The following is a 27,213-nucleotide window of genomic DNA, read 5'->3' on the forward strand; positions in this document are numbered from 1 at the left end:
AAAAAGAAAGAAGAATTTTAACAAAAAGAAAGTTTTTGGAAAGATCAGAAGTGATGTCAAAATTATATATAGATAATTTTGAAAGTTAAATTTTGATGTTATTTTTAAAACAAAAAAGAAACGACTCTATTTTAAATTGAAATTCCTATGCTGGATTTACATGCTCTTATTGGCAGGTATTTGGTCAGTTTGAAGATGTCATTTCTTTTGTTTTGTCTCTCGCCAAGCATCACAAATATCCTAGATAGTTGTCAACAACAAGAGACAGCATAACTGATATCTGAGAGGTGAAGAACAAGAAGCTTGATTCTTCATGAAGTCGATGGTGCCTCTCATTCATATTTCACAGGAATTCACCTCGAAGGTTTTCAGTTGGAGCGCAAAACTCCACCCTCGAGAACCTTGAACAGAGATCCTTTTATCTGTGCCCCATAACAGGGTAAATGAAACAGAATCGCCATGACAATGAAATATCATTTTGTTCTATTTAAACATTCAAAGAGACAAGCCTAAAGTGATTTAAGCTTTTTCTGCCTCCATTTCCTATGATAATCTCTCACATTCAATCAAAGAACCTTCACAATTTGGTCTGGTGAGCAAAGTTGGGCGTGTTTGTTCATGAGGTGCACTACGCGATGCATCTCGTAAACAAACACACTTGAACCACAGATGGATGTAAAAGCTTAAAAATACTAGTGGAATGCCTCTTTCTATGTCTACACTCTATAGACAACTCGTATAAAACAAATGGCCTGGCTTTTACAATGGGCATGCAAGGTAGGATACAGAAAAATAAATGAAATGAAATGCCCAGAGGGTAAACAGTTAAAAAAGGCAGCAACAAGAAACGTCTAGATTAAAACGACATACTTTCCATATATTATTTCCATGCAACCCCCAAATCATAGTTTGGAGCTGCACAAAATATCATTCATTCTTATGAAATTCAAAACCTCACAAAACCAACCCCAAAAGAGTAAACAGACCATGTTTCAACACATAACAATAAACGCAAGCCATTTATACATTGTTTCCATAACCTCAGCCCATGGCATACTTCTGTGTCCAACTGCGAGCAGTGGCTTCATATTTGGCTCGGTCAGTCTTGTACATATGGGCAATCTCTGGTACAAGAGGGTCATCAGGATTTGGATCGGTCAGCAATGAGCAAATGGAGAGCAGTACCTGATATGCATCCATCAATTAGCAGTAATAATTAACAAATCTTTCTTTGACTGTGGTAGCATGGGAGTAAAGTAAAGAGACTTATGTGTTAGTTTCAAGATGAAATCTAAAGCGTCATGCTCACCCAACCAACCCACTGAACCATTCTGCTTTGACAGCATTGATAAATTAAAGAAGAAGAAGAAGAGCCCTGTTTGAATTTCAGCAACAGATAGCCTCGTGTTCTTAATCTATGGAACATGCAGCCAACTCATGTTTTATAACCTAAGAAACATTAACTGCAGGAGAACATTCAAGTTGCTAAGCAGGAGAACAGGACACGCACCCCTGCTATCTACACATACAAACATAGACTGGCAAGCAAATTTTACTGCCGTAACATTACACTGGGTCATTTCAGAATAACATTCTAGATTCTTGATGGACACATTTTGCAGACAATAAACATGGATAAAAATCTATAAGATGACAGACTCTTAGCAATAAGCATAACTAGTAACAATACATTTGGAAGAGAGTGATGTGAATGCCTGTATTCTTAAACTACTGCCACATAAACTATGTGATCACAAACTCTTCCATTCTCCATTCATACTAAAACAGATGAAAGTCTACAAACTTTACTCGAGCAAGCCATTGCTAGTAATAAACGAGAACTGCAGCACATTAAAATGTTATCAGCATATATTAACAGAGCAAAATCAAACCTTAGAAATGGTAAGAGCAGGACTCCACTGCTCTTTGAGGATATCAAGACAAATGCTTCCATTACTATTAATGTTGGGATGAAAGACCTTGGTCCTAAATGCAACCTGAAAAGAGTGTAAAAAAAAACATCATTATCCCTCCGGGGGGGGGGGGGGGGGGGGAAGAAAAGGGCGCCGGCGCGCAACCAACCAAACAAAACAAAGCCTTTTTATCTAACCACATACACAAGTCAAAATCTGAAATTGCTCCATTGACAGCAAAACAAATTACCTTTGGAGGCTTGAAAGGATAATCAGGAGGGAAATGGATGGTTACTAGAAACACCCCACCTGCATATGGACTATCAGCAGGTCCCATTATTGTTGCTTGCCAGTGAAACATATCTTCAGCTACAGGACCTATATATCCAATCAAAACCCAGGATTTACCAACCTCCAGATTTGAACAATCCCAGATAAAACTAATCATCCATTGCAAAAAAAGTTCAAGCAGAGTGGGCTTCAAGCCACAACCAAGCACAGTGAAGTTCACATAAACAAAAAGGAAAAAAAGCAGAAAACTGAAATTTTGCCAAATCAGAATAAATAAAGAGCTGGGCTTTCAGAAATTTTTTTAAAAAATTATTGCACACCTGCACTGCAAGAAGTAGGTGGATCCTTCTGTAAATCCTTGAGTTCCTTCAAGATACGCTTTGCAGCCATTATTTTTACCTCTCCTCTTCACCTTGTTAAAAACAAAAGAGAAAAAAAAAGTTACAAACAGCAGAAAACAAACAAAAAAAAAAGAAAAAGAAAGAGTACCTGAAGATGAGTGGTGGAAGGGGAAATCTGCGATCTGGAAATAAGTTGACGGTGGACCTACACAACCGCTGATTTCCCACTCCCCTGTTATCTGACAGACAAAGAGGTAGCCGCGGAGGAGGAGGAGGAGGAGGGTCTGCTTTTGGTTTTTTTCGGAATCTCCTTATATTGTGTTAGGGTCTGTTTGGCGGTGCTGAAATAAAAATTATGTTACCTTTTTAGTGTTTTTCCTCCGCATAGTCTTATTCTTTAGGGTTAAATAAATTTTTGTCCTTGTAAATATATTAATGTTACACTTCGACTCCCGTAGTTTAAAATTTATTAATTACTATTATGATTTTAGTGTTTATTTGCTAATATGGCGGGAAATTAAAAGGGTGGTATCGATAAAAAAAATAAAAAAAATTGAACTATAAGAGTAGAAACTGGATTCTTGCTCGTTGAACCAATACCTTATTTGCTTTAGGAAGGGTAGTCTGCGGTTGAGTTGATTTTTTTCTTGACTTGAAAAAATAATGTTAAAGTCATGCAAGCATGTTTTAAAGCAAACAAAAATTTTGTGACTCAAGTTATAGACATAACGAAGATGAGAGGACACTGAAAAAAGAAAAAAGTTATCTTTTATTTCGTGTTAATATAATAAATTTATAATTTAAATTATAAGACTATAATATCTTTATAGAAAGCATATATAAAAAAATAAAATAAACTCAATATTTAATAAACTCAAAGCTAAAAGCTGAAATCAATAAAGAAAATATATGTAAAAATAGATTAAAAAAAATATCAATATCAATGAAAGCTAACATCTTATAATCGTAACTTGTGCTTAAGATAGGGTTGACTGCATAAAAAAAAATGATAAAACTTAATTTTTAAAAATCTAATGCTAAAACTTGAAAAATCAAATTTTTAAAATGATAAAATAAAAATTAAGTAAAATAAAAAAACAAATTTAACATAAAAACAGTGAAAAAACTCCAAGTCAATCCGAGCCAATATGATAAATGTATGACCTGGACCCCAATACCAAAAGCGAAAAAAAAAATTGACGCTTTCTTTAATAAACTTAATGTTAAATTATAAAATCAAAAAATAAAATTGTTGAAAAAAAAAAGACCAATATCAATATAGATTAAAATTTCATACTTGTGACCCGAGTAATGAGATCGGGATCACAGCACTAAAAAAATTAATAAAGCCCAGTTTTACAAAAATTAAATATTGAATGATGAAATTAAAAAAAAAATAAATTAAGACAAAATATATTAAAAGAATAAAGGACAAGCTCGACATGAAAATTAAAATTAATCTAGTGATAATGGATGAAATTGATTTTTTTATATAAAATAACAATCAAAATAATGAAGATCAAATTTTATATTAATATAAAATATGAAAAAATGCTAAGGGATGGAATTGAAGAAAATAAAAAAAAATCAAAACAAATAAAGAGCAATCATAAAAATAAGGGACATAATTGAAATAAAAAGAAAATTGAGGATATCTTTTAATTTTGATTGGGCTAGCATGTTTTTTTGAAGGGGAAAAATAGAAAAAAGAAAAAAAGAGGAGATCCAATTGTTTGCCTAGCCACCTCGAAAAGCCTCATATGAGCCGCCTCGATGGCTCAAAAGGCATAAAGAGTGTGTTTGGTATTGCGGTAGCTATTGTGGTTGTGGTTTAAAAAAAAATTGTTTTTATAAAAAGTGCTTTTAGTTGAGTTTGATTTGAGAAAATAGGTGTTTGGTTAAAACTGTGGTTGATATTGAAGTTGAAGAAAAAGTAATTTAATGTGTTTGATTAAGAATGATTTTAAAATTGAGGTTATAAAATATTTTTTAAAATATATATTAGTACTTATGATTTTTAATTTAAATATTATGGATTTAACTATTGCTATTATATCATGAAAATAAATTATACTTTATATAAAATATTTTTTATTATTCCATGAAACCATTTATAATTCTATTACGTACGAAATTTATCTAACAAAAACTACAGTTTTCATAATATTTTTAGCATGTAATAAAATTAGATAAAATATTATCAGGTATAAAACTAACTCTAAACTAATTTTTTTAATAAAAAAAATAACTCACACTATAAAAAAAAAAAAAAAAAAAAAAAACACAGGCAAGTGAACAGTGCAAGAGAATTGCACAGTTCACTATTCTTAAGTGAACAGTGCAACTCTTCAGCACTGCTCACATCAACAGTATATAATATATATGAAATTACTGTTCACGTAATTGCACTGTTCATTGAACAGTGCAATTAACGTGAACAGTAGAAAAAAAGCATGAAATAGTTGCTTCTCATTTACTGCGTTAGAAACGCAGAATTTAAGTGGGGCCCATGAACAATAAAATGATTTTTTTCTTAACCAAACAGCTACGAGCTGCGTTTTAAATAAAACGCAGCCGCAGCCGCAGAGCCAAACGGATTCAAAGTGTCTCTCACATGCAAATATATGTGTTGCATGTCCTAATAATTTTTTTTTTATTTAATTTATTAAAAGACTCGACCTCATATGATATCAATAAGAAAACCATAGAAAAAATACAAAACAACCTCTTGATCTAAGCTATATATGTTTTGCTTCTAATAATATTTTAGTAATTATATCATGCTAAAAAAAGATAAAAAATCAAATTTGTCCCTGCAGATAAACAAGTTTAACTTTCAAGGATATTTTAAATATTATATTATGCAAATAAAGGATTTAAAAATCGCTCCATCCTCCTTCAATCTTATAATGAAAAATGAGTTTCATGGAGAAGGCAATTTTTCCACTAGAAGCAAGTTACAAGGTTTGAAGGGCAAAATAATAACTTTACAATATGAATTCATAGTGAACCGTGAGAGTTTATATGGTGTATTCTACTCTCTTTGAGCTTTTATTAAACAAATAAAAATAAATACTTAAAAAAATAAAATATTATTTTAATATGTTAATCATTTTTTTAAAAATAAAAATCTTCTAGTTCACTCAAAACCTAAATTGACTTGCCGATATCAACTTATAAAAAACTTCACCTAAAACAGGTGGTTTTAACCAAAAAAAAAAAAAAAAAAACCGTTGATTTTTTTTCTTCTTCCAAAGTACTTGTCCTGATACTAGAAAAAAACGAATTTTATTACAGCTATGCACGAAATAAATACCAAGTTTGAGCAACAATCACAGCCACCTGATTTGCATACCTGTCTTTCATCAGCCATCAGAACATCTCTCCTCTTCTTATTCCATCAACGAAAAGAAGCCGTTACCGCTGAAAGACGACAAGTTTTCAGCCTTTTCACTCTCCTTGAGAAGAAGGCGAATTCTTCAGTGCATCAGTATGTATTAGAGATCATTGCATCCGATCTCTATCGAATTTACTGATTTTTTTATTCAGATCTGATTGCAAGAAATGAAAGCGAGATCTTATATAATTAATTAATCAGTTAATTAATTTTGATCTGATTGCAGGTTTTCTTTAATTTATTAAAAATGGAGGAAGAGAAGAAGAAGAAGCGAAACAAGAAAAAGAAAAACAAACAGAACAATCATGCTAATAGTAATAGTAATCAAGCAGCGGAAGACGACGTGCCGGTTGATCATCATCACAACAACAACAACAACAACAATGGGCAGAATCATGGTAATGAGAATGATAATCAAGTAATAGAGGTATCTTCAAATGGTGATCCTGTGGACGTGGAGGATTTTAATACACATAATGATAAGCCCAATGGAGTAGCACCACAATCTGTAAGTTTTTTTTTAATCCAATTTTTATTGTTTTTTTGTGTTGTCTTACTAGGTGGGTTTGATTTGTTCTTAGTTTATTAATTGATAAATAAATGGTGAATTAACCACTTAGTTTTGTTAATAAAAAATGGAAAAAAAAAGATAAAGAAATTGTTAGACCATATGTATGATTTGATTACTGATATGTTAGAGGTGAAAATTTTGTGTTTTTTTTTTTTTCCATAAATTAAGTTAAGTTTTGATTAATAATGATAACCCGAGAATCGCATTGTCATTTGCTGTAGCTCTGCCACGATCACTGTAGTTTTGCTAGCAAGGGGTCTGGAAAAAAGTTTTTATATATGTGTTTCTTGCACTGATTGGTTTGGGTCACTCAGATGAACGTTTTGGTTAATTCAATGTAAGTGTGGCTGGCATAGTATTACTGCTCTATTTTGTGTACGATTCTCGTCTTGAAGCTCCCCCTCCTTTTTTTTTTTGTTGGCTTTCAGTGTTGTGATTATAAGAATTGGATCCATGATTCTCTTGATTTGATGTGATTGTAAGAATTGGAACCATGATTCTCTTGATTTGATGTTGCGGGAACTTCTCATTATGTCAACAAATTCAAATTCAGAAGCCTGGCAGCTTGCTTAAATTTTTGTGGCTCTGTCTAATTTTTGAAATCATTATTATTCATTTTTTCGTGTGGAAAATTTGTGGGAGTAGGCAAGATGTGACAATTTGTATTTTTTGTATCCCTTAATGTAAACTTCTGAGATTTTGGTTCATAGTGTATTTTAATGTCTTTTTGTTTACTTTTTTTTTTGTCTTGTGCTAAGGAAAGATTGGATAATACGTGTGACCATTTTCCAGTTGCTACGTGTTTTCAGATTCTTCTTCATTTTGCTACTTACATTTAGATTTTCTGTAGGATTGACTGCTGATAATGATCCCATCGTTTTAAAATTCTGTTTTGCAGTCCATCTTGGCTGAAGCAGAGAAGCAGTGGTGGCTTCAGAGAGAGGTGACACATTCAGTCAGCTGGCTTTTCATTCTTAATTCTTTCCCTCTTCTCTCTATCATTTATTTACATAATCGGATATCTTTGTTTTCAACATTAGTTTTAAATAGGAATTTTTTTCCCTTTTGTACAGGCTGCTTTACAAGATACAATTAAACATTTACAAAATGAAACCGATTCACTCATAAAGACACAGGTGCTGAATTATATTTTGTGAAAAACCATGTGCATGCGTGCTTGTGCAAAAGACTCTTCCTGGTGTCATGTTGACTTTTTCTTTTTTGTTTTAATTTAAGAAGTAACTTACTGCGTTTAACAGGCTACCTTTGAAGAGACAATCAAACAATTACAAGGTGAAAATGATTCACACATACAAAAAGAGGTACTTTGTGGTTAATCTAACTGTGGGAATGTACCTGCTAAAATTTTCTGAATTACTTCACACATTTTGTGTTGTAGTATTGAATTAGTTTCTTTGTATTAACATTTATGCAAAGCATGAAGAAACTCGCTGCATTCTTTTTTAATTCATGCAAGAAGTAACTTAATGCATTTAACAGGTTACCTTTGAAGAGACAATCAAACAATTACAAGATGAAAATGATTCACACATACAGAAAGAGGTAATATCAATGCATGTAATGGTGGGGATGAAATGGATTAATGTCCTGAACTTCTAAGAGGCTAGTTTTTTCTACTTTTTCCTAATCATGTAAGTTGTGTCCTTGTTTTCAATATTTTTTTTGCAGGCTTCCTTAGAAGAAACAATGAATCAATTAAGAAGTGTAAACAATTCGTTCGTAAAGAAAGAGGTAGCATAATTGTTAGATAGATGGAGAAACGCTCTGAGTTTATGTTTAGATAGAAAAATTGTGTTGAGAAATGTATTATGTTTGGATAGGAAAATAGTGTTATCTCTCCTCTTTCAATCATGTTACTAAAGTTCCAATCTTTTATTTTTTATATTTGTTGGGAAGAGGAAGTCACCTGACTATACCTTTTACAGGCTACCTTTGAAGATACAATCAAACAATTGAAAACTGAAAATGATTCGCACATGCAGAAAGAGGTGATATAAACAGGCAGCTAAATCTTTGTGAATTTTATATTCAATGTACTTTTACAGTCTGGCCTAAATGGATAATTTGCAGGCTGGTTTAGAGATGAAAATCATGCAATTGCAGAGAGAAAAAGATTTCTGGCTTCAGAAAGAGGTACTTTTGGTTTTATATAAGCTTATAACAAAATCTTCTCTCATTTGGAACATTTAACACATTCAAGGGCATATCTCGTTAACGTGATAAGCCTTGGAACCATCATTGAAAAACCATGTTTAAATATGCAAGTTGACTATATTCAGCTTCTTATAAGATTGCCAGCTGTGTTTTCATCTTAAGCATCAAACCATGGAATTTTAATACTGAATGCAGGCAGCTTATAATATGAGCTGTTAATGTATAGCCACATCAAATGCAGGCTGGCCTGGAGGAGAAACTTAATCACTTACTGGATGAGAAGGCTGCTCTGGGTTTAAAAGTGGTATATTTCTTGCCTGACAAGCTTTTTTAATGAAACCATATAAGAAGAGTTTAGATGATTGGCATCACATATTTCATTTTTGGTCTTTGGTTGTGCGCTCATGAGAACTATTGGTCGATTATTCTTTAGAAATTTTGTCTATATAGTTGAATAGCTTTGTGATATGTTCCACAGGCAAGCCTAGAGGAAAAAATTGGACAGTTAGATAGTGAGAAAGATTCTTGGGCTGTATCAGAGGTACCTCTTATTATGTGCATTGTGTCTGCCTTTTCCCCTGTTTTTTTCCCTTCTCGAAGGATTTTGTTTGGTTAATTAGTGAGCTGAGCTCTCACATACCTGTTGGATACTGGGCTGTTTCATCTTGTATCATATGCATTCAAGCGTGCAGGTGCTGGAATTGAAATGTGGTTGCGTGGAGATTTGTACTTGTTTAACGTTTCTTGGGTTTTGGTATATCTAGACCACTAGATGATGTCTACAGAAGGGCCTACCTTTTCCTTTGGTTTTTTTTTTTTTTTTCCATTGAAAATACAATGCATCACAGCATATTTACATATGGCCAACTTCAACTGCACTGCTTCCATTATAATGGAGTGTCTTGTTTTTCTTTTTTTGGTTTGTTCCCAAATATAGGTTCTGTTATTGAAATGGCAAAGTAGTATTTCTTTACTCTTTTATTTTACTTCTTATTGAGAATCAAATAGAATTCTCTATCTTCAAAAGTTTCTAATTTAGAAGGGTGATTTTGGAAAATAGATCAGGTGCTAAAACATTTTCATCAGCCATGCTTAGTGTATGCAGTTGGCTAGAAAGTAAAGCTCTTTGGGACAACTGCCTCTTATTCTCTTTTGATAAATGAAAAATCTCAGTTATATATGCATATAAAAAACTCTATACATGGCAAAGGGATAAAAAAGTGGTTAGGTGCTCATTGTATGTTGTTTACTTGGAAATGGTCCGAGGGTTCTTGCACAATGATGTTGTACTCGGAGAGGGATTTAGTAAGTAGAGGAGGGAATCAAGGGTAGAGAATTAGAGCAAATGAAATGGGAGAAAACTAGAAGAATTGTTTTAGAGGATAAACTGGTTAAATTTTTTAAGTTGGAAATGAGTTGGAGGGTTCTTCCACAATGATGCTGTACACACAGAGGGATTTAGGTAGGAGAGGAGAGAAGAAAGGATAGAGAAGTAGAGCAAATGAAACAAGAGAAAACAAGAATAATTGTATTGGAGGAGAAACTGTTTTCAATTCTTAACCCTTAATAATCAAAGTGATGACTATAAGAGATAACGTGGGCGTTCTCTTATAGGCAGCAAAAATGAAAGGAGGAAAAGAGAATCCTTACAGATCAATTATCAAAACTTAATGGGAAATAGAATAAAGTTTTAAACAGTATAACTTCCGACTAAATAAATTTGAAGGTCATGGTAAACTATAATAACCATAATTTCTAAATAAGAAATAACATGCAATAAGATTTCAAGAAAAACGAGAACAAATATTTTGAAGATGTTCTATTACTCCTGTATTGTTGAAGCATGTATCTACTGCAGTTTGTATATTTCCTTTTATAGTCGTGAGATTGAATTACCAAGCATTAATGTATATGCTTCTAATTTTGCATATCAATGATTCTACACAGAATACAACCAAAGAAATTGTTGGTAGAATGAATATCGACATCACAAGTCTACGAATGCAGGTATATAGTTTTATCCATGTAGTTATGGTCACATCACTGCTTCTGTTGTTGCAGCCTACTGACCTTCAAATGTGTTTGTAAATGTGGTTCTCATGTGCTATTCTTGTTCAAGCTAATTGTTGATATATTTGGTTATATCCTAGAGGCAGTGTGTGTAGGGCACGGTCATTATGCAGCATAACCTTGTTTTTGTTCTGATATGGTAATTAAAACAAAGCCTGGCAGGTGGTGGAGTTGGAATATTCCAGGAATAGTCTCGTGAAAGAAAACCAACAGCTGAAGGAAAGTGTCTCTGACCTGAAGTTACAGCTTCAAAATGTTGAGACTCAACAGAGCATCTCCTCTGCTAACACATCAGAACTTGGAAAGGTTTGTCATCCAGTGCCCTGCTTGTGAGCTTATTGGAAGTCAAATTTATCCGAGTTTTTGCTGCTGAACACTTCTGCACTGTACACTTTCATTCGTACATTGAGATGCTAAGTTCTTTTGTTGTTAACATTTCTGATGAATTGTGATTAAACATACTGAAAATTCGCTGTTTCTGATGTAGAATGATGCTGAAAAAGAGGACCTGAACTCCCAGATTGAAGCAGCTTGTGCACTGGTGGACAAATTGATCACTGAAAATGCAGAACTTGTTGAGAAAGTAATGATGAACCGCTTTCCTCTTTCTTTAATGAATTCCAATGCTTTTAATGAGGCTTTATGTATAGTCTTTAAGTGGGTTTTGACGATGATATGCATCGACCAAGTTTGTCATGTCCAAGAATGTGTGTGTGTGGGTTTGGGTGCGCGGTTTGCCTTTGCACTCATGTGGAATGTGTTAGCAAGCAGGTATCATGACTTCAATCATCTAACTCTATATTTGTTTCTCAGGTGAATGAGTTGTACATTAAACTTGACCAACAAAAGACAGCAGCTACAGCTAGTCTGTCTTCATCGGCCGGAAGTGATGTCATTCTTAGAAGTTCTGAACTTGCCAATGGAACTCCTCCCATGTCTGAATCAAGCGAGTCCGCATTGGACCTTAAGTCAGAGTCCTTAGACGCAGATCCCCCTGCTGCGGCGCTCCCACAATCTTCAGAACCTGACGCTGAAGAAATTGTGCAAATCCCATTGGATGATAATGAAGTTCCAGATGTGGAGATGCAAGCTGAAGATAAGAGCGGCGTGCCACTCACGGATGCTCCACTAATAGGAGCTCCTTTCCGGTTAATATCATTTGTTGCTAAATATGTCAGTGGTGCTGACCTGGTCAACAAAGATGATTCAATTTAGGGCTTGAGCTAGGATACATAATCTTTCATTTTATTTTATTTTTGCCCATATACAAATTTTTATGCAGTAGAGAAGGACCAAATTCGAGCCATTACACTGTATTTTTTAAACATACCGAACATGTTTGCTCATCAAAGTGAGATAACATGCAGAGTTGATAACTTGCCACGCACGCCATATTTTGTCTTGAATCTCTGCTGTTTTGTTTACTAAATGACGAGTCGTCTATGTTTTTTTATCTGGCACGACCTGTCGGCTAGCTAAATAACAAACGCTTCGATGGGCGTCGTGTTATTGCCGTCACGCGAGACGCGTCACATTTTCCAACGTTCTCACGTATAACCAATCAATTCTCGCCACATCATCACCAAGAAATAAAGAATTCTCCTACACGCTAGTCCTCCAAATAAAAAAAATCATGAATGTCTTCTATCATCGGCAACCATCGTGCACGATACAGTGAGTAACGTATGAGCAGCCAATGAGAAAGGAGAGGTGAAGCCGCTAAGCCAATAAGAAACAAACACGTGGAAAATTTACGTAGCAGTTAGTTGGAAGGCCGTTATGTTAAAAATGGTCAGTCTTTCTTCTCCACGTGATCACCCTTTGTTGCGAATTGCGATCTCTCTGTTTCTGCTTCTCTTTTTCTCAAAGAGAAAAATAGAAGCAGCCAAGTAATCGGAAAATGGAGGCACGCGGCGGAAGTAGCCTCCGGCGAGTCTTGGTGCTGGCCTTTTGCGTAGCCGGGATCTGGTCGGCTTACATATATCAAGGTGTTCTTCAAGAAACTCTGTAAGTCAGTATCCTCTACTATTTATTTATTTATTTAGTAATTATTAATAAATCAAATTTGAAAGCATTATTATTTAATTTTCAATTTAATTTTTATTTAGATCGACGAAGCGATTTGGTGCAGACGGGAAGAGATTTGAGCAGCTTGCGTTCTTAAATCTGGCGCAAAGTGTAGTTTGCTTAATTTGGTCTTATATAAGTGAGTATTTGTTTTTCTAATTTAATATTGTTTTTAAAAAAATTAAAAATGAATAAATTTAATTTGTTATGTTCAATTCAGTGATAAAGATTTGGTCGACGGGCAGCGGCGGCGCTCCGTGGTGGTCATACTGGAGTCCTGGCATTACAAATACAATTGGTCCTGCTATGGGCATTGAAGCCCTAAAGTATATCAGTTACCCTGCCCAGGTCTTGGCCAAATCATCCAAAATGATTCCAGGTCGGTCCCTCCTTCCCTAGTTGGGCACTTCTGATCCGGTGCTTCCTTCGCTCGGATAAAAGTGGGATCTAGTATGGGTGGTTGTAACGGTGGATTCCACTTTTATATGTGAGCGAGGAAGCACCTAGTAATTTATCTTGAATAACTGATGGGTGGATTGGGAATTTTGAATTGTGCAGTGATGTTTATGGGTTGTTTGGTATATGGAGTAAGCTACACTGTTCCCGAGTATCTTTGTACTTTCCTTGTTGCTGGAGGGGTGTCTACATTTGCTCTTTTGAAGGTGAGGAACAAATTTAATTAGTTGCTTTGTGATTGTTGTTGTTGTGTGACTGTTCTTAGTTCTTGCTTTTGGTTGGTATGATTTCAGACTAGCTCGAAGACGATTAATAAGCTAGCACGTCCAAATGCACCCATTGGATATGGTCTTTGTTTCTTGAACCTTGCATTTGATGGGTTTACTAACGCGACTCAGGATTCACTTAAATCAAGGTATGTTTATTTGTTCAGTCCAAACTTTTGTTTTTGTTTTTGAATTTTTTTACTATTTCAGTGCTGCTGGCTGTGTATCATATGGTTGTGATCTTCTGTCGTTTTAGAGGTCAGAAAGTTGAAGTAAATTGGTTCTGTTTTGTTTTTTCATCATTTTAATGAAGAAGCAATTATTTCCAGTAATTATTAGGTGAACTGAGATGCAACTCCTCCTAGGAAGATCTTTAGCTAATCTGTTGGAAAAATCCTCTCGTATGACTCTAAATTGATGCCCTTTCTGGAAAGAATCTTTTTTATTTTAATGGAGTGGGAGACTGTGAAGGCAGGCCATGTTGTTTCTCTCTGATATAGGGGTTTATCATCTTCTCGTTTAATGGCCTGTAACACTATCTCTAAGTTTGTTAGTGGTTTCAGCATCCCGGGAAAAAGTATTAAGTCTGGTGGTGTTTTGTAGACTGGAGCTTGCCAATTGAATGTTCGAGTCCTAAGTGCTTTGTAGGTGATGGTTATGTTTAGTTGTTTGATGTATGAGGGATATCTACTGAAGTGCATTGGTTCTTCAACATAACCAGGAAGGCTCTTGGTTTTGCGGATTTTTTCCTGCTTCAAATGTTATCTGTTTCTTGTTGATCTTTGGGTGGTGGTGCCATTTCAGTTACAAAAATAGGTTTTCCAATTGTGCCTTATTGTATGTCAGCAGGGGGGAGACTTATTTGTCGGGGAAACGTAAGAGCCAAGGGGCTTGGTTTTAGAACTTTAGCTCCTTGAACTCACTAAGCTTTTGAAATCTGAGTGATTGGTATTTGAATTTCTAAGAGTCGTAGCTGGTGTTCGAATCTGCTGTTTGTGAGCTCAGTTGTGTTGATTGTTATTTGCTGTTTGCATTTTAAGGCCATAGTTTCATTGCTTAGATCTCGGTGGAGTTTGTAAGTAGTTCTGTTAGGCAGGGCTTGAGTTTATGTCGAGTGGTGATCTGCTCTGTTCTCTCATTTAGTCGTTGTCATATTGGCTAAGGTCAGGCTTCCTCTGTGTAACAAGGCCATAATCTCATTGATCTCTTTGTGATCTTGCTCCTTTCATGTTAATACCTTCTGGTCACATCCTTGTGAAATAAATAAACCGGGGGGCGGCTATGAGGTTTATGTGAATAATGATATAATGTTGGAGAGTATCTCCAGAAGTTTCCTTTTCTTCCTTCTTCCTCTTTTTTTTTTTATTTTTATTTTTTTTTTTAAGAAAAAAAACTTGGGGATATATCACCCTCATTCATCTCTTCACTCTATATACATCTTCATTTATAAAGCATATCTCTCTGTGTTGTTCAGGTATCCAAAGACAAGTGCTTGGGATATAATGCTGGGAATGAATTTGTGGGGCACCATATACAATCTGATCTACATGTTTGGCTGGCCTCATGGTATTGGCTATGAGGCAATCGAATTCTGCAAGCAGCATCCAGAGGCCGCATGGGACATCTTGCTCTACTGCCTATGCGGTGCTGTGGGCCAGAACTTCATCTTCTTAACCATTAGCCGATTCGGGTCTCTTGCCAACACGACCATCACCACAACCCGCAAGTTTGTCAGCATTGTGGTTTCTTCAGTGCTTAGTGGCAATCCCCTGTCAGCAAAACAATGGGGATGTGTAGCCATGGTCTTCTCAGGGTTATCATATCAGATATACCTCAAGTGGAGAAAATTGCAGAAACTGCCGAAGAAGAGGAAGCCTATGTGACTCCAACAATTTTGAACTTAATACGTACATCTCTCTCTCTCTCTCTCATTAACTTTCTATATATATATATATATATATATATATATAATCATTCTGTATCCGTAAAGATTCAACAGTTGCAAATTTACAGAACTTAGTTTAGAATGCCGCCTTCGCACTACAATTTCAACCGATGAACTGCGCTGGCCTTGTTTGTCTTCGGACTAGCTCACCTGATTAATGCTACGAATACTAAAATCGTTCTGCCAGCTAACGTGTTGATATTTGATTGCTGCTATATCTTCTAAAATAAATAGGACAATTACACTAGTACTAAACTCTCAATTGAGTACATGAACTTTAATTTTTTCAATCATATCAAAACATGTTGTCTCAATCAAGTACAAGGATTTTATTGTCCTGTATTTTGGTGCACCGACTCTTTCGGCCATACCAATTAATTATTTTTTTCGATTTATTTACTTATTTTATAACATGTTTTAATTTTTTTTATAAAACTCATAAATATTTATAAGATTTTTTCTTAATTAATGTAAGGAAAAACTAACAGATTCTTATAAAATAATTGACTGGGATAATCGGAAAATTGGTGTACCAAAATGTGAAAAAAATAAAGCTTAGGTGTTTGATTGAGAAAAACTGAAAGTTAGAGCTCCACGTTGCGGAAAGGGTGTGCTTAAATGGAAAGAAAATTAAAATCAAGATATTCGAGTAAGAAAAGATGTACTTTATTCAGCAAACCAGTTCCCTAGCTCCGAGTTGTTAAACCTGGCCAGTTTGGCAAGTTGCCGTTGAAAAACGTGTTTTTTTGTGTTTTTATGACTTATCAGAGTTTGTATACATGTCAATAATGTTTTTTAATTTTTTAAAAATTATTTTTAACATTAGCACATTAAAATAATTTAAAAACACTAAAAACATATTAATTTGAAGTTAATAAAAAATAAAAAAAATTTAAATTTTTTTAAAAAAATTTTTAAAACACAAAAAAAAACAAATAAATCCCTTGATTGACTTTATTGGGTCAATTTTTAATAAAGCTGATTGATTGGAAAACCTACTAGTTGGTTCATTGACTTGATGACCGAAACTATTTTCCAGTTTAATCCAATCAAGATAAAGAGAGCGTGTGTTTTTATCCTTGTTTTTAAAAATAAATTAAAAAACATGTGTTATTTCCTTGTTACGGGTATTTTTAACGAAGAGAAGCTGAAACTACCCCCTGTTTTAGCGTCCTGCAGAATCTGGCATGAAAAAGATCTATTAGTTCGAGGAACAAATCAACAGTCATCAAATGTCTCCAACTGCTGAGCAGCTGCAGCAAGAAATTAAGTTGTCGTCTAACAAGTAAATTTGAAGGAGCTCACATTCAGTTAAGGAAGCCACCTCCAATAAATTTAACCAAGATCATTTCTCACCAGGCTACTTTCTCGGTCATTCCGGCATTGGATTGGCGGCTAATGCCATGGGGTTACGGGAAAGTTACCGTTGAATTAGGTAATCAGCTGGGTTATACATGCGTTTAGGTAAAAAAAACAAAAAAAAAAAAAAAAACCCTGCCCCAGAATGATAAGAAGCAGACTAAATATCACACCTTGATTAAACAGTTTCATAAGCCAAGGCAAGTATAAATTTTTGTTTTTTTCAGAAACCACTACTGTTACAATGATAGCTAGGAGGAAAGAAGAGCTAGTCACACCAAATTTGTTAACTAAAATTCTAAAACAATCGAAGTGCGAGGAACTTGGAATTAAGCACTTACATGAGAGCCTCTGTAGTCTTAGCCAGAAACTTCACCGCAAGATCGTCGTTCCGGAACTGGCTTCAAACAGAAATCTTAGCAGAAATCTCGATGTGGTAAGTGTGGCATATTAATTATGAGGTTTTTATGTGTCTGATCCCTTGTTCTCCTCTGATGATGGGCGGTTCTCAGATTCAGATGGCCCGACTTCTTCAATCATCCTAACTACTTCTTCCATTGTAGGCCTCGTGTCTGGCACCACTGCCACACAAGCCATCGCTATTTGAAGCATCTCTACCATCTCCTCTTCGATGTTCTGGTATCTCATTAGCTCCTCGTCAAACACTTCCGCTGTCCATTCCTCTCGAACAACAGACTGGACCCATCTTGGGAGATCAATCACATCATCGTGCCCCGGTGATTGAACTGGTGCTTTTCCCGTCAGCATCTCAAGGAGGACAACACCAAAACTGTAGACGTCAGATTTCTGAGTAGATTTTCGTGTATCAATCACTTCTGGAGCCCGGTAGCCTGCACTTCTTGATGGGACACTAGGGTAACTCAATAGAGGAGTTAAACCAAAATCTGAGATGCATCCGTGGAGGTCTTGCATCAGGAGTACATTGGAGGACTTGATGTTGCCATGAATGAATTTCCCTCCACAAGCAGAATGGATATAGGCGATGCCTTTTGCAGTTTCGAGGCAGATCTTTACTCTGGATTCCCAATCTAGAGCAGTTCGTCCAACTTCCCTGTTTCCTGCAGGTCACATACGGAGAATTGTGATGACAGGAGAAATCATACAATTAAAAATGATACAACTGCCATCAGAAATAGAGGAAGCCATTAGCCGTGTTCTTCATTTCAAATAATCCCAAGCTTAACACAATCATCCTATCTTTTCACCAAAGTATGATGCAGATTAAATTCTTTGCACTTGTTTTTTTTATTTAAGCATGCTATACAAAGTCTAGTTATCGCTGATCAGTACCGAAACATGCAAGAAAAGGAGCAAGTCTTGGAAAAGAAGGGAGAAAAGAACAAGATGGTAAGCGAAACATACCATGCAACACCGTGAAAAAGCTGCCAGATGGTGCATAGTCATAAACCAAGAGTTTCTCATCCTTGGAGTAGTAATAAGCGCGAAGAGGCATGACATGTGGGTGCCGGGCTACACTCGCAACAATTTCCATCTGTTGCTCAAACTCCTTTTTCCCAACCACCACTTCTTTCAACCTCTTCACAGCCACCGTCATACCCTCCTCCAAGATGGCCTTATAGGTTGTCCCATAACTCCCCTTTCCTAGCACTTCAGCTGAAGCTCTTAATAAATCCTCGAGGTCGAAATTGCAAGAACAACCTTCAAAAAACACCAGCTTGTTCTTCTCAGCTTCTTGCACCCCACTCCCAAAGTCTTTACTAGGCTTCTCAGTCCTTCCCCCCTTCCCCTTTAGCACACCATTACTTTCACCACTTTTTTTCTTCACACAGCAAACCACAATCATTACAAGTAGAAACAACAGCAATGCAGAACCTCCAGCTACAATACCAATGATATATCCCCTACTTAGTTTCTTCTTGGAGCCATCACTTGGTCTTTTAGTCACTGTTGGAGGTGGTGGTAAGGAAGTGGGGCTCGGGGAAGGTGAAGGGGTAGATACATTACACAGTTTTAGTGGTGGTCCACATAGCATATTGTTCCCTTCAAAGGAGGAGGTAGGAAACTTTTGGAGGGCGGCTGGAATAGAACCATTCAAGAGATTGTGGCTCAAATTTAATTGCGTGAGCCCTGATGTATTCAATTCAGGTATGGGTCCCGAGAGTAAATTGTTTTGGAGGCTCAAGCTAGAAAGGTGTGTTAGATTTTGTATGGCAGCTGGAATAAGTCCAGTGAAGGAATTGAATGAAAGGTCAAGCATGCTAGTCCGGGGAGAGAAGGAAGATGGGATGTTACCTGAGAAATTATTATGTTGAAGATACATGGAGTGGAGCGAAGGAAGGGAGAGCAAATCTGCTGGGAGATCCCCGCTAAGGAAGTTGGACCGGAGACTGAGGATCGTTAGGGAATCCAGTTTCCCAAGTGTTTTGGCTGGAATAGGACCATAGAGTCCAACACCAGGGAGGTGGACAGCAACCACGCGGGAGCCTTTTGTGTTGCAAGTGATACCAACCCAAGAGGTGCATATTGGGATACTAGATTTCCAGTTAAGTTTTGGGCTATGAGGAACTGCAGAAGCAAATTCAAGGAGGGCTTGTCTATCAGAAAGGAGGGAAGCCACACTATGGTGAAGGAAAAGCAGCAGTAAAGACCATGTCAAGGCCACAGAAAATGAGAGCATCATCATAGAGTCTGCTGATGAAATGTCCACCTGGGTGATTATCAATTCTCCATTTTCCTGGCACAGCAAAAATACTTCTACAAATGAACTAATGCAGAATAATGACAATATAAAACGTTTCCTAGTTTATAAAAAGCATGACTAACAAAGCAAAGTAACTGCCACTCAATCACATATTAACAGAAAAAGAGCAAGAAAGCATAAAAACTCATGAACATTGGTCTTATATGACAAATGGTGCTGTAAAGAAGTTAAACAACAGCTACGGGCATTGATGCCAAGAGTCGTCTTCACGAAAGCTAACCTACCCTTAAATAAAACTAAGACTCATCACTAACTTATAATCCAGAGATCAATCAACACTGACATCATCAAAAAGCATTTCGTATCCTTTTCCACTTGGATTCAACCGCCTGCTGTGAGCCCCATAATAACACTCAGGACCAAATGCTGTGAGCCCCATAATAACAGTCAGGACCGAATGCTTTGTTAGCCAGTAAAAGAAAAGCGGAAAAGGACATGATGTCATTCCAACATTTAAAGGAGCAAATCTATGACATAGATAATCGTAGCCAGGAAGAGTCTTTGCTTTATCTTGCTGAAATAGTTTTCTCCTATGTTGTTTCCACCCTTGAGCATCCGTGTGTCCAACATTGGACACTTGGATACGAGTATGGAAGCTCTGACACCCCAACTACATGGAAAAATGAAAGAAAACTTGAAAAAATAACCGAGTCAGGACATGGGTATGTGTATCAAACACACACACACCCCTGTCAAATATCAGATACCGGGTCCGAGCAGCATAGGTTTCACCTGCATAATCGTCTCAAAAGTTCTTCTAATTTCTAACAAAGTCTCCCTAAACACACACAATCATGCCACAAACTCCAATTTTTCAAGGACATGGATCCAATGCGTAAAAGTATGAAACACATCAAAATCACCTACTGGAAGGGACTAAGAAGAACAAAAAGAAAAAGCAAAAGAAATTCTCCTCCTTTCCATCCAAAATGATAAAGCAAAAGCAATTGAAGAACGTAATTTTTCAGCCTTCCCAACTTCTTCTAATCCTCAATTGCGTAAAGCCAGTTAGTAATCACCAATCCATGTGATCATAGAATAAGAATCAAAGCTAGCAAACTTCAAATTCACTTAAAGGACTGATTAATTTCTTACACTGTATATAGTAACCTTTCAGAGTGAAGCAATCGGGAAAATTCGTCTCTTTTTTTAACCTGAAATATCTTATTTATAGTTAAAATTTTCGGAATTAATTAAGCTTAATCAAACAGTGATTACAACAGCGCAGCAAAAAAAAGAAAAAAAGGGAAAATGTGGCAATCAAATTTCTTCAGTTTTCCTGCACTTTCTCAGTAACCAAAAAAGAAAAATTAACTTACGAATTCAAAATTCAAAAACATTAAATGCAAAGAATTTCTGTGTCAATCAAGCTTAATCCAACATAAAACACACATACACAAATACTTACATGCACACATAAGTATACTTCCACGTAAAAATACATACATACAGCCAAAAGATAATGCACAGTGTAGCAATCAAACTTCCTGCATTTCTCAGCAATCGAACATGAAAAGTTGCGATTTCAAAATTCAAACAAATAAAATGTAAAGAAAAGTTGTATTTACTTAATTAAGCTTTAACAAACCGAGACTATACACGCACGCACAATAATACAAAACGTCGTAATCAGATTTCTTCAATTTTCCTTATACACTTTGTCAGAAACCAAACAGAAAAACTTCCGAATTAAAAGCACAACCAAATTCAGAGAGAGAGAGAGAGAAGAGAGAGAGAGAGTTGAAACCTAGATACGGATAAGAAACGAGAGCAGCGCAGCAGTCATAACCGTTAGAGGTAGTAGGAGAAAACAGTAAGCATTCAGGCAGCTAGCAAGGTAAAAGAAAAGGAAGGTTGTGTAGGTAGCCGAAGCTAAAGCTGTAACGGCATTGCTTCATAAACACGCTTCCTGCTGATTCTGTTTCTAATATTTTTAAATATTAGGCTTCATCGTCAAGCTAACGCTGTGGGCATAAGCCAGTGAGTGATCAGATCAGTAGCTTAATGCAGATCTCAATGATTAATTATCTGTTTCCCTTAATTAAGAGCAGGATTAATCACCCTTTTTTATTTAATTTCTAGTTTGATTAATTAGATAAAACCGCGATAATTAAGCACACATTTAATGGGACTGGTGAGCATTTATTCGGTGTTTAATTAATAATAACAGGACAAACCACAGACAAGAGCTTTAATTATCGAATTGGCTTTGATCTGGTCACTTATCTATCACGGCTATATATAACCCGTCCAGACCGATTCGGTTCTTGGTCTAGGACTTAATAAGTCAACTCATAACCTAGTTGACTATGTTTATTTATTTTTTAAAATAAAATGATTTTAATTTATTTTTTAAAATTAAATTCCTAGCTAGATTAATCTTAAATTTTTTAATAAAAAGAAGTGATATTGTTGCATGTGATCTCTTATCGAGATAAGGTTACTTATCATATAAAGTACGCAGCTTTTGATTATTGTCTCAATTTAAAAAGACAAATATTATTTTATTAGAGACAATGATAGTTTTATTAGGTTCGTTCATATCGCCGAGGTTGATCGATCGAGCTGCCGCTAATTAGGCAACGCAGAAAGCATATAGAGAAGTTCCACCAGTCCAAGAAGGGTGGAACCTTGCCAGGCCAATTGAATAGCCATTTCCAAGATAGATACACCCGTAACTTGCTGATACGCCGCCGTATACAGTCGCACCGGTGTCGTATGACCATAGAATATTGCCAGTTTTGGCATCCATTGCATAGATAGGGCCGTTGGGAGCCACCGATCCTGCAAAAAGTACATCATTTACTATTGTTACGGGTCCTTGAGCAGCTTCGTTGCTGGGGTTTGCTGTGGACCACAGTATTTGGCCTGAGTTTGCATCCAGAGCTACCCATGCTCCTACTGTTGTTGTCTGGTTCGACAGCGCCAGTGTGAACCTCTCTCGATTGCTGTTGGCAATGTTCGTATACACTGTCCTCTCATCTGTAGCTGCCCCCCATATCCCTCCTCCCTCCAAACCACCTGGTCATGCCAGCTACATAAATAGAAATCAGATCTTATGAGCGAATGTTATGATCTTGAGAATGTACATTACTTGTTAGTGAAGAACCCTTTGGTTTTTCTATTATTTTTCATTAGTTTCGTGCTTACCTTAGACCAGACTATAGATCCATCGTCTCGATCTAGAGCCCAGGCAAAGCCACTCTTTTGTACAGCCACTGCAACGTCACGTCTAGTTCGGTTAGCGGTGATGGTGAGCAACATGGGTGCCTCTCCAAAATCTGCATCCAGATTAGGCCCTGGAGGGCAATCGGGGTTGTTAGGAACCAAACATGCAAAGTAAAAAACATCATAGCCACTCAGTTTCGTTGACCATTTAATCCTTCCAGTATCGATATTGATAGCCAAAATTGAGTCGAAGTGGATATCTGGCCCGATGACAGGTCTGGCTGGGCTGGTTTTGTTGTCTGATTGTTTTGTGCTTCTTGGCACTGGGTCACTTCTCGAGGAGCCGTGTAGAGGTTCCCAGTTCCGACGTAAACCAGTCTCCTAGTTACATCAATAGCGGGGCTGCTTCCCCAAATGGCAGCTCCTGAGTAGCCTCCCAATTGGCCTTCGTTATCAGGTAGCGTGTATGTTCGCCATATGGTGGTGTCTGTCCGAACATTTAGCTTTGCCATGCTACCTCGGAAAGTGCAGCACTGATTAGCAGGTAAACCTACTTCTAGTGACGAAACTCCAACATAGAAAGCTCTATGGAATAAAAACGGAAAAGACAATTGATTTCTTGTGATGTTAGTGGTTGATTGTAGCACTATAAATGTATGTACCTAGAAATATAGTTGTTCACATGACTAACCCGTCGTAAAATGTTCCGGATTGCGTAATCTGTGCTCGAGGGCGTGGATCTAGTTGAGTAGACCACACAAGTCTCCCAGTGGCCCGTGTGACAGCAATCACTACAGCAGGCCCATAAATTCCAACAAGCAAGAGATCGTCGGCTATTGTCGGGGTTGATCTTGACACGGTCACGTTCACTACGATTCCGGTGCCATTCAGTCCGGTTAGCTGACCGAGGTTCTGCTTCCATATTAAAGCACCGTTGAATGCATTAACTGCATACAAAAATCCATTCCAAGATGGAAAATATACAACTCCATTGGCTATTGCTGGAGTTGCAGATATGTCTTTACCGGCAAAGAACGTCCATTTTAGCTGCAAATTCTTAACTGTCAATCGATTGATTAGCACCTCTCCCTTTGCACTTCTTGTATTCCTAATATCAGCTCCATGATTTAGCCACTTCAATCACATGAAATTGGAGATTAGAATACTTGCAGCACGATAGATGACAGTAGGTAGCAATAACTTGGCTTCGTTAGTAAAAAGAAACGAATGGAGTGGAAAGGATATTAGCACTTACAACTGCAGTAGCATCATCCATTGCAGGAAATAGGCATAGAACGATGACAAGAAAGCCAATGGTACTGCTAAGATATTTCTTGGTCTCAAGATAAGCCATTTCAGCTGCAATATTCACCATTCAACGGGGGAGAAAATGAGAAGCTAGTTCATATATATATATATATATATATATATATATAAATGAACAAGTAACAGTTAACAGAATGAGTTCTGACTTTCCTCAAGGTTGGCCCTAATCAAGACATAGGGAGGCGCCAAACAACATAAACTTTACTGTAGATCTATAGACTCTGATCATTCCATATGACGTCTATCCCTTTTGAATCTATGATCATTTGACTCTAACTTGCAACTTGCGAGGCCTAGCAGGCAAGTTTTCAATGATTTCTAGCCCTTCTTTTCAGTCAGCTAGATAAATACAGTTACATTTCAAACCATTCCATGATCTTCCAGAAAAGCTCTCTTTGCTCTTCAAAAGACCTTTTTGAAACGTCTTAAAGATATGTTTATGTTAGGGATACGTCTTCTCAATCTTTGAGCTAACCATTTTGATTCGAGCATTAAGTCAATACGAAGTGATGTTGGTCTTATTATCGCTTAATTCAACCACCTAAGCCAAGGAGGTCCAGGGAGCTACTACTTCACTGGTAGAATTTGATGCAAAAGGTTTTGATCAATTGGATATAAATTATATTTTAACTAATTTTGTTATTTTTCTCTTTCTTTTTGAATTTTTAGTTTATTTTTGTTATTTTTTCCTATTTAAGTTAGGGTTTTAATTTTTCTATTTGTAAATGTATATTTTCTAGCATATTTAAAAAGTCATGAATCCTATTAAAAATACATACTTAGAGAAAATTATTTAATAATAAAATACAAATTAGGATTATGATTATGAGACCCTATTCTGATTTCATAACTATGTTAGCTGGTAATAGAATTATGTTAAAAAACCTAGAAAATATATTTTTACACTAGATAGACATGTCCTAACCTAAAAAGTACTCGGGTTGCACCTAATAATTTTTTTAAAATAAAAATAAATATAATTTTTAATTTAATTATTCCATTGCAATCAATTTTTTTATGAGAAACTGTTAGTCTAGTTCTATAATGATTCACTAACTACCACGAACTCAAATTTGAGAAGCCTTGAAATTAGACCTAGAAGATAAAGTTTATCACTTTTTTTATTTTTCCTATTTAATTTTATATTTTCAGCCTTAGTTTTCGATTTGTTTTCATTTCTATTATCTATTTACAGATTTTGGTTTTTCTTCCTTGTAAGGAGTGATTTCAAACCTATTTAAAAAGTTTTAATTCTTTTAAAAGAGACGTAGGATTGCACAAAGAAATTATTAATAAAACTATGATTAGGGATATCGTGTTCTAGAGACTCTTTTCTGAAATTGTCTCCCTTGTTCTTTAAATCTTGTTCTTTTAATAGTATTGAACAATTAGTGGTGCATCTATCATAATTGAATAATGTGGAAAACACAGCAAACTTGTTTATAGACTAGCATGACAGAGTTAAGTCAAGAAAAAGGCTTATTCACTCAAACAAATAGTTTGAAAAAAAATACCTCATAATTTTCAATTTGAAAGATCTTTAAATTAGGATTGAAAGATGTTGTTTGATATAATTTTGTTAATTTCCTTTTTATTTTTGAATTTTTAGTTTATTTTTGGACTTTTTTGTTGTTTTTTCTATTTAATTTAGAGTTTTAATTTTTGTACTTGTAAAGGTATATTTTCTAACCTATTTAAAAAGTTATTAACCTATTAAAGAAACAAAATACTTGAGAGAAAATTATTTAATAATAATATAAAAAATTAGGTTTCTGGTTATGAGATCTTATTCTGATATCATAGCTATTGTGATGTTTTGTAAGTTGTTTAAATGATAGGATTGTATGTAAGTTTGGGTTAGCATAGGTTTGGAACCTTGGAGGGAAATCTTACATATGTGCCGGTCATGGATCCGGAAATCAGGTCGTGACAAACTTTGTATCAGAGCTTTAGGTTAAAGAAATAATAATATAGTTAATTTCATAATAAGTGGAGCATTAGGATTCGTATCGTCTTGTTTGTTGTTTTTGAAATTTTAAATTCTCATCAAGCATGTCTTCTTCCTTGTGATATATATTCTTTCCTATAATTCTGTGATAATTATCATGCTATTGTTCTAGCATGACTTAAGTGCTCTCACTTTTATTTTAGAAAATGCCGAGGAATAGATGAATAGCTGATACTATTAGAGTAGATGATGATCAGGATGATGTCCCTATTATGCAGTTGAGAACTGCAAGACAGAGAAGGAGGCATGATGCACCCGTGCCTCAACATGTTGAGGAGGTACCTCCACCGGTGGAGAAAGAGCCTCAGGAGATAGAAGAGGAAGATATGGTTGATGAAACAGGTGTGGGGGTAGCTGACCCTGAGCCTGTTACAGAGGTTCAGCAACTTAGCCAGGTTGTGCGGACCTGGATAGAGTTTACTATGGAGAGAGATAAGATGAGGGATAGAGATATACCCTCGACATCCCACATTGTTCAGGGAGTTAATGTGCCATTGAATGACTTTATGAAGTTGGCACCTCCTATTTTTACTGGGATGGACAGTTCAGAGGATCCTCAGAGGTTCCTAGATGACATTTGGCGACGATGTGAACCTTTGGGATGTACAGACCACCGAGCTGTGAGTTTGGCATCGTTCAGGTTGGAAGGACATGTGGTTATCTCTTGGTTTGAGTCTAGGAAAAAAGCAAGACCAGTAGAGGCTCAGTGGACATGGAAGGAGTTTAGCTTCATGTTCTTAGACAGGTTTTTCCCTCAGAGCGTCAGGGATGCTCGACTTTATGAGTTTGAGAGGCTATCTCAGGGGAGCATGACAGTGGATGAGTATGATCTGAAGTTCACTCAGCTGTCTAGGTATACAGAACATCTTCTACCCACTGAGGAGTGGAGGGTGAAGAGGTTTATTAGAGGACTCAAATCCTCTATGTATATGGTGATGGTGTCACAGGTGTTTCCATCCTACTCAGTTGTTGTTAGCGCCAAGTTGATAGAGGCGCGAGAAATAGAGGACATGACTGCTGGCCAGTCTAAGAGGCCTAGAGATAAGGGTTAGTCTTTTAGGCAACAGGGATTAAGTGCAGGTCCGTTTAGGGGACGCAATGGGAAGAAGAAGAAGAA

At 36.2% G+C, this 27,213-nt stretch overlaps 5 protein-coding genes across 19 annotated transcripts; 2 read left to right on the top strand and 3 right to left on the bottom strand.

Annotated features, from left to right (window-relative positions):
* Window positions 1-852: 852 nt before the first annotated feature.
* On the bottom strand, window positions 853-2,894 carry LOC118047198 (ubiquitin-conjugating enzyme E2 28). Of its 2 annotated transcripts, none has more exons than XM_035056422.2 (5): window positions 2,694-2,894; window positions 2,525-2,610; window positions 2,164-2,291; window positions 1,893-1,997; window positions 853-1,185 (listed from the first exon to the last, which is right to left on the bottom strand). In XM_035056422.2, exons 2-5 carry the CDS (start codon window positions 2,592-2,594, stop codon window positions 1,042-1,044), a joined length of 447 nt encoding a protein of 148 aa, XP_034912313.1. In that variant the 5' UTR covers window positions 2,595-2,610; window positions 2,694-2,894; the 3' UTR covers window positions 853-1,041. The 2 variants fall into 2 exon arrangements, with proteins under 2 accessions (XP_034912313.1, XP_034912312.1); XM_035056421.2 differs by having other exon boundaries at window positions 2,525-2,616; window positions 2,694-2,893.
* Window positions 2,895-5,756: 2,862 nt separating this feature from the next.
* LOC118047190 (uncharacterized) lies at window positions 5,757-12,164 on the top strand. Of its 13 annotated transcripts, none has more exons than XM_073405129.1 (15): window positions 5,757-6,035; window positions 6,169-6,450; window positions 7,412-7,456; window positions 7,587-7,649; window positions 7,773-7,835; window positions 8,014-8,076; window positions 8,203-8,229; window positions 8,460-8,522; window positions 8,605-8,667; window positions 8,915-8,992; window positions 9,167-9,229; window positions 10,636-10,695; window positions 10,921-11,064; window positions 11,246-11,341; window positions 11,572-12,164. In XM_073405129.1, the coding sequence occupies exons 2-15, from the start codon at window positions 6,190-6,192 to the stop codon at window positions 11,971-11,973; spliced, it is 1,491 nt and encodes a 496-aa protein (XP_073261230.1). In that variant the 5' UTR covers window positions 5,757-6,035; window positions 6,169-6,189; the 3' UTR covers window positions 11,974-12,164. The 13 variants fall into 13 exon arrangements, with proteins under 13 accessions (XP_073261230.1, XP_073261235.1, XP_073261238.1 ...); XM_073405128.1 differs by having other exon boundaries at window positions 5,758-6,035; window positions 8,203-8,265; XM_073405130.1 differs by having other exon boundaries at window positions 5,758-6,035; window positions 8,930-8,992.
* Window positions 12,165-12,555: 391 nt separating this feature from the next.
* Window positions 12,556-15,678, top strand: LOC118047191 (UDP-galactose/UDP-glucose transporter 3). Its single transcript, XM_035056406.2, has 6 exons — window positions 12,556-12,765; window positions 12,867-12,964; window positions 13,046-13,204; window positions 13,384-13,487; window positions 13,575-13,696; window positions 15,022-15,678. Exons 1-6 carry the CDS (start codon window positions 12,659-12,661, stop codon window positions 15,428-15,430), a joined length of 999 nt encoding a protein of 332 aa, XP_034912297.1. The 5' UTR covers window positions 12,556-12,658; the 3' UTR covers window positions 15,431-15,678.
* Window positions 15,679-16,960: 1,282 nt separating this feature from the next.
* LOC118047187 (probable inactive receptor kinase At5g58300) lies at window positions 16,961-21,603 on the bottom strand. Of its 2 annotated transcripts, XM_035056393.2 has the most exons (3): window positions 21,342-21,603; window positions 18,235-19,567; window positions 16,961-17,930 (listed from the first exon to the last, which is right to left on the bottom strand). In XM_035056393.2, the coding sequence occupies exons 2-3, from the start codon at window positions 19,514-19,516 to the stop codon at window positions 17,317-17,319; spliced, it is 1,896 nt and encodes a 631-aa protein (XP_034912284.1). In that variant the 5' UTR covers window positions 19,517-19,567; window positions 21,342-21,603; the 3' UTR covers window positions 16,961-17,316. The 2 variants fall into 2 exon arrangements, with proteins under 2 accessions (XP_034912284.1, XP_073261228.1); XM_073405127.1 differs by lacking the exon at window positions 21,342-21,603 and having other exon boundaries at window positions 18,235-19,801.
* Window positions 21,604-22,108: 505 nt separating this feature from the next.
* Window positions 22,109-24,143, bottom strand: LOC118047193 (uncharacterized). The gene is made up of 4 exons (XM_035056407.2): window positions 24,018-24,143; window positions 23,454-23,896; window positions 22,745-23,347; window positions 22,109-22,628 (listed from the first exon to the last, which is right to left on the bottom strand). The coding sequence occupies exons 1-3, from the start codon at window positions 24,135-24,137 to the stop codon at window positions 22,954-22,956; spliced, it is 957 nt and encodes a 318-aa protein (XP_034912298.2). The 5' UTR covers window positions 24,138-24,143; the 3' UTR covers window positions 22,109-22,628; window positions 22,745-22,953.
* Between the last annotated feature and the right edge of the window lie 3,070 nt (window positions 24,144-27,213).

This window comes from Populus alba, chromosome 16 (assembly GCF_005239225.2).
Source record: "Populus alba chromosome 16, ASM523922v2, whole genome shotgun sequence".
In the NCBI taxonomy this organism is placed as follows: Eukaryota; Viridiplantae; Streptophyta; class Magnoliopsida; order Malpighiales; family Salicaceae; genus Populus; species Populus alba.

Excerpts from the sequence above, each read along its gene's own strand:
- LOC118047191 (XM_035056406.2), top strand. The coding sequence starts at position 12,659 with ATGGAGGCACGCGGCGGAAGTAGCCTCCGGCGAGTCTTGGTGCTGGCC. Across the intron at positions 12,965-13,045 it reads CTTAATTTGGTCTTATATAA|TGATAAAGATTTGGTCGACG; the intron begins GTGAGTATTTGT and ends TGTTCAATTCAG. Across the intron at positions 13,488-13,574 it reads CTACATTTGCTCTTTTGAAG|ACTAGCTCGAAGACGATTAA; the intron begins GTGAGGAACAAA and ends GTATGATTTCAG.
- LOC118047193 (XM_035056407.2), bottom strand. The coding sequence starts at position 24,137 with ATGGTGAATATTGCAGCTGAAATGGCTTATCTTGAGACCAAGAAATAT. Across the intron at positions 23,897-24,017 it reads TGGATGATGCTACTGCAGTT|TGGCTAAATCATGGAGCTGA; the intron begins GTAAGTGCTAAT and ends ATGTGATTGAAG. Across the intron at positions 23,348-23,453 it reads TCCGGAACATTTTACGACGG|AGCTTTCTATGTTGGAGTTT; the intron begins GTTAGTCATGTG and ends TTTATTCCATAG.
- LOC118047190 (XM_073405128.1), top strand. The coding sequence starts at position 6,190 with ATGGAGGAAGAGAAGAAGAAGAAGCGAAACAAGAAAAAGAAAAACAAA. Across the intron at positions 7,457-7,586 it reads AGTGGTGGCTTCAGAGAGAG|GCTGCTTTACAAGATACAAT; the intron begins GTGACACATTCA and ends CCTTTTGTACAG. Across the intron at positions 11,342-11,571 it reads ATGCAGAACTTGTTGAGAAA|GTGAATGAGTTGTACATTAA; the intron begins GTAATGATGAAC and ends TTTGTTTCTCAG.
- LOC118047198 (XM_035056422.2), bottom strand. The coding sequence starts at position 2,594 with ATGGCTGCAAAGCGTATCTTGAAGGAACTCAAGGATTTACAGAAGGAT. Across the intron at positions 1,998-2,163 it reads ATCCTTTCAAGCCTCCAAAG|GTTGCATTTAGGACCAAGGT; the intron begins GTAATTTGTTTT and ends CACTCTTTTCAG. Across the intron at positions 1,186-1,892 it reads CTGCTCTTACCATTTCTAAG|GTACTGCTCTCCATTTGCTC; the intron begins GTTTGATTTTGC and ends GATGCATATCAG.
- LOC118047187 (XM_035056393.2), bottom strand. The coding sequence starts at position 19,516 with ATGATGATGCTCTCATTTTCTGTGGCCTTGACATGGTCTTTACTGCTG. Across the intron at positions 17,931-18,234 it reads CTTTTTCACGGTGTTGCATG|GAAACAGGGAAGTTGGACGA; the intron begins GTATGTTTCGCT and ends TGTGACCTGCAG.